At 33.6% G+C, this 9,249-nt stretch overlaps 1 protein-coding gene across 1 annotated transcript; it reads right to left on the reverse strand.

Annotated features, from left to right (window-relative positions):
* Nucleotides 1-3,970: 3,970 nt before the first annotated feature.
* Nucleotides 3,971-5,345, reverse strand: LOC125211977 (protein SOSEKI 5-like). Its single transcript, XM_048111955.1, has 3 exons — nucleotides 5,006-5,345; nucleotides 4,857-4,926; nucleotides 3,971-4,793 (listed from the first exon to the last, which is right to left on the reverse strand). Exons 1-3 carry the CDS (start codon nucleotides 5,169-5,171, stop codon nucleotides 4,088-4,090), a joined length of 942 nt encoding a protein of 313 aa, XP_047967912.1. The 5' UTR covers nucleotides 5,172-5,345; the 3' UTR covers nucleotides 3,971-4,087.
* Nucleotides 5,346-9,249: the final 3,904 nt, after the last annotated feature.

Raw genomic sequence — 9,249 nt, forward strand, 5'->3', positions numbered from 1 at the left:
AATGATATAAAATAAAAATCAGGTACCATTCACGCACGCAGTTCACTCTAAAAATAAAGATATACTCATATATGCACGTCGTGGAGTGAAATGTTCTTATTCAAATTTCCGGATAGTTTTTTTTTTTTTTTTTTTTTTTTTTTTTTTTTTTTTTTTGCTCCATAGGTGGCATTGTCACACTTATCATAAATATTTCAATTAAAGTGAAAGCAAAATTACATTTGTATGATAATATTAACTAGCGAGTTTACCAATTATGACGCCATTTTTAAATGGATGAACCCATACCCGTGTTTGACCTGAACCGGCCCAATCCAGTACTCCTTAATTTTAATTTCTGTAGTGTAGGATCACTTGGGCCTAATCCTAGCAACTATGTTTGTCAGTATTGGGCAAATAAAATTGAAAGGGCCTAAATTAAAGAGGCTTCCAAAAGCCACTTATATTTCCCATTTTTGTCATCTATTTTAGTTATCCTTTTCTTTATTGCTTACTTTATGGCAACAAAATAAGATATTCTTATTTTTTGCTTAAACTAATCTTCTTGCACTTTCACGCATGTTTACTATTTATGTAGTATTTCTTAAAGAATAAATGTCATTTTTATTCATATATCAATAATAATTTTATTCACAAGAACAATAATTCCTTATTTTACCTATTGTTACTATGTTTTGTGAAGGTAAAATGTGTTTTAGACATCATGTGCTCCTTTGTTAATGAGCATATGTAGTCGAATGTTTTCCTCGACATAGTGAAAGTTGACGACTTGAACGGGTCCAACGTAGATAGAACGCCATTTGTGAATGAAAAATGTGTCTCAGCCATCATGAGCTCCTTCACTAATCAGCATATATAGTCGAATATTGTTTTCCTCCAACTTCGTGATTAAATGACATGTATTGTTTTTCTTTCAATGTAGTAATTGTAACTTGATAGAACCCATGTCTTATCTTTTTCGTAACTAATCTTCTTGTTGCACGCATGCTTATTCTATATGTGTTTATCATGTATTTTCACATAAAAAATGTCATTTTTATTTCCACAAATAACAACTTTGATTCGTAAGAATAATAATTCCTTGTGTCATTTTCAAATAGGACGATTAGTTATAAAGAAAATGAACAAATGAAAATTTGTTAATGTATTATTTTTGTTATAATAATACATTAAAAAAAATTAAAATGTCGTGATTATATGTTACATTTCAACCAGACCATGTATGCATATTCCCTTCTGTTAACTTAGAAATTGAGTTAGTGGTATTATTTGACCTGACCATGTTCGATAAAAATACAAATTAAAATATCAAGATTTGATTTAACATTTTAAAACCCAGAGTTTGATGGATCTTACAAGAATTATCCAGCTGAAGGTCCATATATAAGGCCCAAATGAATAGGTTTTCTAATTTTTGTTGCAATAGTTGCTCATATGAAAATTTGAAAAAAATAGTGAAATTTCGTTTTTTTTAATAATCCAAACTTGATTAAGGTTTACTTTTTTCGGCCTTCGACTAACTAATCCTTATTAGATATTATACTCTGATACTATTATGCAATTCGAAATGTGGAAAAATTGATAAACATATACTCATTACTTATATATTGAATCTAATGATGGTGTCACATTTTTATGATGGAGTAGTACATGTAGTATTTAGAACACTCTGGCTAAATATTGGCATATTAGCATTACATAAGTTCAGAATATTAGTTCAATAAAAAATAATAAAATCATCGTTTGAAATGTAACAAAAACAATATAATTAAACGCAACAAGCACCACACATCATGACATTATCTGTCAATCTCCATTCACTATTATAATAATGGTCTCATTATCATCGTTATGAGCCGAATGAAAAGTTTCAATAATAATTCCAAATTAATTATTGAGCGTCGTTTATCCAAGCTTACGCTGGACGCGGCCACCAAAAGTGAGTATATAGATTTAATTAGTGTTTTTTTTCTTCCTTAAAAAACAATCCCAATAACTGACCGAACCCCCTCATGCTTTTCTTACTTAGTCAACAACTTTTTGTTCAGTGTGAACCCCATGCTTAGTCAACATCTAAGGTCTTGCCACCTCACACTATCATATTATATTACTAGTTTACTACACAAAAAAGTATGTATAATATTTTGGGAACACCATTAGCCGTTTCGAAATCGAACCCTTCATTAAATTCATGTTACAAAAAGTTTATACAAAGTGACAAAATTATTTCATCTCCCCACACATAAAAGTCAAAAAGTGGCATCGAAATTTTGTCCCAAAATCCACCAACTATTAAAATTTTAAAAACTATTAAGCACATGGAAATGCAAACTCCAAAATGTGTAAGGGACAAGAATTCGTCCACCGCCTTCGATTTCAATTATTTACTCCCAATAATCTTAGATGCAATCTTCGCTTTTATTTTCATTATATTTCCTATTTCAACTTTTTCAATGTTGTACAATATACAATGAGAGACTGTCCTATGATCCACTTAGTCAAAATGTTAGTGGAATATATATAATTTTTTTATTAATAAATAAATAAATTTAAAGGTTATTTCGTGGTAAACTTTGAACTCCAGTCGTGTATCACGAAAAACTCGAACTTAAGACCTTTGACCTTGGGCAATAACCTTATACCGCTTGGTCAACAGATATACATAAGCATTAACAATTCTATTACCAGGCTAAGTATGATTAGTGGAAATGGTGCCAATATTTAACTTGAGTTGGAAAAATGAGTTTGTTGGCTTCTTATTAATTTCAATATTGAATTCTTGAATTAATGTTAGGTGCTATGCTATCATAATAAAATCGACTTATGGCCAGAATTAAATAACTTTACATGTTTTGAAGTCCATGTTTTAGAAATTTGATCGAGCAAAACTAACCCATAAAATGCAAGTTAGTTATGGAGTTTGTTGGATCCGTAATATATTCAATATTATTAAATTAGTTTGTAAATTAAATGTGAGATATTACTAGAATTAAATATACGTACGTAGGTCCACCACCAATCACAATTTGATTTTTCATTTTGATATTTGGCATGTTTCGTAGCCCAACTTCATCACCATTTACTTTTCACTTTTCAGATGATAACAAGATATTTCAGATTTATCATTTACACTAGTACTAATAAATATGCATAAAATCTTGTTGAAGCTTTTTATTTCATACTTATAAATTTTTAGAAATTTACAACTTGATAGAGTTAATGTATATAAAAATGCCTGAGACTGAATATAAATGACTTCCACTGTTCCATATATTATATTTTGTTGTCAAATATTATTCATGCTCGATATATATTAAATCAAATAAAAACATTATTATAAGACTAGTAAAATATTAGTATTCGCACCGCAGGGACATTGGTTGTGGCATAATTTTGCAGTTACACTGAATCTACACAGCATTTTTTAACAGATACCATTCTATTTGTATTTGGCTTCATATATTATATGGTCGGTGGATGGTGACACATTTTGCTTCTCTTTTTTTGTTCATTTATCAGCATTTGCCATGTGATGCAAAAGAGTAATCCTTCGTTCCAACCACCACTCCAATAATGTTTAGTATTAAAAATTTAAAAATTATACTAATACAACACTATAACGAAGCACTAATAAAAAAATTTATGAATGGTCTCCTAGATAAAATTAAGCTTAAATAAAAAATTATTCTAAAATACGAAATTAAAAAGAATGATTTAAACAGTGAACTACTTCAGTAATCATCAATTAGTTTTATGATGAAATTTCAGTTGGTTTGGTTGACAAGTAGTAGTATAATTAAATTCACACCCTCTAGGCTCTAGTTATCCTCCTTCTACTCCACTTTTCCATTGTCAATTAACTTAGAGGAAAAAGATGGTTGAATCATTTTGGCAAAAGCAGTATTCCTATCTGGGAATGCAATCAGAAAACAAAAATGGGAAAAGGAAAAAGAGCATGTGATACAAGTCAGAAACTGAATAACCACAGCTGTTATTTCTATGCCCCAATAATACATTTATATCCCACTACACTCCACAAACCTACGGTTAAAACAAAAATTTTTAAAAAAGAAAAAGAAAAAGAAAACTAAAAGTCCCCGACCCGACCCGCATTGTAGGAATTGCAGCGTTTGAGAGTCGGCAGCGGCTCCTCCTTGTTCGTCTCCACAATGCTCCCGCTAAAATAGTCCTTCTCCTCCACTTTCGCCCTTCCGCCGCCGCCATCTCCGCTGCGCGGCACTCTCATTCTGTACTGCGATATCACCTGCCCGGCCCCACAGTCCTTGAACGACAGCGACCCGCAGGTGATCAATTGCATCAGAACCGACGATTTACTCGTCGTCGCCGCCCTCTGAATCTGCTGCCCCCCTTTCGAATTCGACGACCGCCCGTCCGCCTTCAGCAGCGTCTCCAGCGTCTCGGGGCTCGAATCCGACGCCGGCGGCGAGATCGAGATCGAGATCTCGTCGCGCGCCTCTTTCCTCTTCTCCGCCTCCTCCGGAGCCCTGCGTCGCCTCCGCCGCACGTCGTCCGTCTGCGTGGACGCGTCGGCGGCGGACCGGAACGAGGGCTCCGCCTTGTAGACGCTGTACTCGTACTCGATCGAGCTGCACGATTGGTTCCGGCGCCGCCTGTGTCCGGAATCCGGCTGATTCTCCGGCGGAGGAAGAGGACTCTCGAGGAACGAATTCTCGAGAAGCTCGGAGCCTTTGAGGACGTATTCCTCGCCGCGAGCAGGGTAGATGAAATCGTTCTCCGATAAATCGTGCCACACGAATCCGTTTTTGTAGCTTCTGAAATCAAAATTACAAATTAAGGCACGCCTCCAAAATTAGGGCACAAATTTATAAATTTACCGTTTGCACGACCACGAGTACATGGAGGCCATTCCCTTCCCGCGAAGAACATTCAATCGCCCGATCACATCTGAATATAAATTAAGAATTTCATTAAAATCCAGAATAATAATTAAGATGATTGAAGAAGAAGAAGAAGGTGGTAGTACCGCGGAGAAAGAGGCCGTGGGCGGAGGAGGAGAGGGGGACCTCGATGAAATGGGGGTGCTCGAGCTGGCCGTTTCTGGAGAGGTAGTAAACGACGGGGACTGATCGGCGATCGGGGCTGATTGATTTGGTGAGGTGAAGCTCTGACATTCTACCTGAAACCGCCATTTTATGGGTGAGGGTGAGAGAGAAAAAGGAAATATATAGGGCAGAGAAGAAGGAAGGAGTCAATTGAAGTCCATGTTGTGTATTCCAATTGGAAGAAGAGAGAGAGAGAGAGGTGTGAAAGGAGAGAAAAGGGAAGGGAACGGAGGAGGAGGGGAAAATTCAAAAACGGATGCGGGAGACAAGAGCTACCTAACAAACTTCTACTCATCACTATTATTTATCTTTTCCACTTTCACTTTTGGATTTCACTACACTTTTCCTACTATCTTAATCTTTAATGCTTCATCTACACACATATTTCATGTGACATGCTCAAATCTAATGGTTTTTTTTTTTTAAATTAAAATAAACTAGGCTTAATTTATTGTATACAGTATTAGTTTTAAAATTAAGAGACATACAAATATATAGAGAAATAAATTATTAAAGCTGGTGCATTGGAAAAATTCTCAATTTTGAAATTAATAATACTCCCTATACCATTAAGTGAGATTAGTAAATGTTCCGTGAATTAGGTGGAAAATAGATAAGTAAAGATATATAAAATAAAGTATATTTTATAATAAATGTTTTGAGAATTAAGTAGGTAGGCTGAGGGAATTTTATTTTAAATTATTATTTTTACAATAAAGTATCTGTATACCCCTAAAAATTTTCAAAGTAGTCAATTTCGATGGAATTGATCAACACTTTGATTATTTTTTTCATACATTTGTCAATCATTATTGGTATTAAAAATAAAATAAAAAAATAAAACTGCAATTTTCCTAAGTGGGATCTGGGATGAGGTCCATAGGGAGGTTTAGGTTTAGATCTTGATACTTGAATTGAATCATTTGAATATAACTGATTATTGAAACTCCCCTCACAATAAAAGGAAAAAGAAAGGCTAAAGATTAAAATCACAAATTGTCGGTATTAACAAATAACAAATCCTCTTTGTTATTAACAAATCTGTTTGCAAATGTGGAAAAGGTCAAGTCCTTTCAAAAAGCATGTGTCATGTCAAATTGCGTATCAAATCCCCCGTCCACAAAAAATAGATCGCTTTTCCCATTTTGGGACGTCCACAAAAAATAGATCACTTTCTAAAAATTGAAAGTTTATCTCTCATTTTCCCACTTTTTCTTACTCTTTCATACTTTACTCACTTTTTCTCCCTATGTCTCTTACTTTACCTACTTTTTCTCCCCATCTCTCTTACTTTACCAATTCTACAAATTAACTCGTGTCGAACTACAATAGATCTATTGTTTATGGACGAAGGAAGTACTTATCATTTATCAACATAAATATTTCAAATACTCCCTCCGTCCCATATTACTTGCACTATTGCTTTTCAGCTCGTCACAAACTCCTTACACTATTTATAGTTTAAGTTATAATTAATGTATTTAATTAATATATTAGTTTAAGTTAAGAGATCATTTATTAATTGATGTCTCATTACACTTAAAATTCTAATTTTATTATACGAAAAAATAAATCGCAAATTTAAAGAATAAAATAAAAAATGCGAGTAACAAGGAACGGAGAGAGTATTTATTAACAACAATAGAGGGGCAGATATGATTTTATAATAATTTACATGAAAATGTGATTAGGTAGAGAGATTCATTTTGTATGTGTGATTGTGTGAAGACAATGATACTCCCCGCGGACTAATTACATTGAAGCAATATTTTTCAAACACAAGTGAATAAAATAACAACAAATTTAAAATATAACCTCAAAAGTCAAACCCGTGCAATTATTAATGCTTAAATAGATTTTATAGGATTGGGAAGTTATAGTGGATAAACAAATCATTCTAATAATGCTTCTAGATAGCGTTTTGAGCCAAAAATAAGTTTGGGATAATATGAATTTTCTCAAAAAAATAAATAAAAGAAAGGTGGAACTTTATTAATTAACTTGAGTATGATTGTGATTCTGATGTGATCCTATAGTGGATAAACAAATCATTCTAATAATGCTTCTAGATAGCGTTTTGAGCCAAAAATAAGTTTGGGATAATATGAATTTTCTCAAAAAAATAAATAAAAGAAAGGTGGAACTTTATTAATTAACTTGAGTATCATTGTGATTCTGATGTGATCATCTATTATTATTTAGTTGCCTACTTGATTCATTATATTTTTCCAATTTATATTTAGATATTTATTTCTTTTTTAATAAGTTAGAGTATTAGCATTCTAATATAATAAATATGAGATATTGTATTCATTCAATCAATGAATTATTATTTCTCCTTAAAGATAACTTGGTTTTCCAATCCTAATTTAGATTCTCTTCGCCGATCCTAATTGGACGCCGGAGTATTCTATCAGTCGTTGAGTTCCTAATTTGGATTTCCTCCGTCGATCCAAATTGGACACCAGAGTATTCTATCAGCCGCCGAGTTATCTGCTCGATGGGAGCGACTCCCGCGCATAGAAACTCTGCCATTATCCGCCGAGCCAGTTGGCCGCCAGAAATTTATCTCAACCGCCGAGCGAAACTCGCCGCCGGTGCTTGTTAAGGGAAACACCCTTAACAGATTCGCTCTCAATTGTATCAATTCATTGAAAAACTTTTCAACCCATCAGAGTATAATACTAGTAGAAATTTTACCATCGCATTAAATAAGCTAATGTAAGTGTAATGCCGTATGGACCTACGGTGGTAATTATAATCATAATTGATATATACTATAACTGTCCATGAGAGCATCTCCAACAAGAAAAGATAAATGAAAAAGGTATATCATCTATTTACCTTATCAAAACGTTCAAAAAGTAACACATTTCAAAGAAAAAAGGGAGTACTACATAGAAAGGTAAATAATTTTTTTAAAATAAAATAATATACAAAATGTATTACAAAAATATAAAATGTAATACCTTCTCAAATACTATACCCTTGGAGAATGATTTTTCACGAAAGCAAATATGACAGTTATAAAATTTTACCTCTCCATCAATGGAGAGATAAGATACCTCTTCAAAATTGGAAAATATATAATAACTTCTCAAATACCTTCCTCTTGAATAATGATTTTTCATGCAAACAATGTATATATGGTAGTTATCTAACTTTATCTCAGTATTTATCTCTCCATTGGAGATGCTCTAATGGGTATATTAAATTAAATTAAACTCATTATTTTTTAAAAAATATTCAAATTAAAGAAGCATTTGGTTTCGGCAAAAAAAATTCCTTATTAGTCATAGAGTTGACTCCTATGTGCTAGTAGTCTCACCTAACATTGACATTTGGAAGCCAGCCCAATAATTACGGCTATAGTATGTATAAATAAACAAATGAATTTTTTTTTGAAAGCTAGGTCTAGTGGGACCCATCACAAATCCCGCATTTGACCGGGCTACTGTGGGCCCGGCCCGTACGATTACATATCTGTTAGATTAGACATAAACCGATTAGTGCCAAATTATTATGTACTACTAATGACGTTCTCAGACATGATTAGACATAAATTTGTATTACCAGTTAATCCTATAAGGCGAAGTATAAAAATTGTGGAAAAAACATGTGAAAAATGTGGGAGACCTTTGAGGTGGCCAAGACCTATGGTCTTTCATATTAAGTAACCTCTAAATGCTTTAAGAGATAATCTTGATTGCAAGGTCTTTCGAGTGCTTTCTCTAGCCTATAAAAGCATTCTCTCTTCTCTCTAGTTCTCTACATCATAGTAGCATTGCATAGCTCGATTCTCGGAACTCCATCAAGTTCGTCGGTGTAACGGGTTTGAGGTGCTTCTACACGCTAGGAGAAAGTCGTTTTATCTTTGGGGACAATACGTCATTCCATGAGCACTAGCCGGGGCGTAATTTGTCTTGCGGAAAGAGGGCTTCCCTCGACTCGACTTATAGTTCGGTTTGTTTTATTATTTCCGTTGTAATTTTCATTCCACTTATTGTTATTATCTTCATTCGATTGTAATAGTTAGAGTACCGCCTGTAACGGCTTGAAAATTTCATCCCATTATTTCTAACAATCGCAAGACAAATTATTGTGTTCTTCTAAGACAGGATTATACCAATCGAAGTTGGAGGAAACATGAGCTCCAAAGCTGGAA

This window comes from Salvia hispanica, chromosome 3, assembly GCF_023119035.1.
Source record: "Salvia hispanica cultivar TCC Black 2014 chromosome 3, UniMelb_Shisp_WGS_1.0, whole genome shotgun sequence".
Taxonomy (NCBI): Eukaryota; Viridiplantae; Streptophyta; class Magnoliopsida; order Lamiales; family Lamiaceae; genus Salvia; species Salvia hispanica.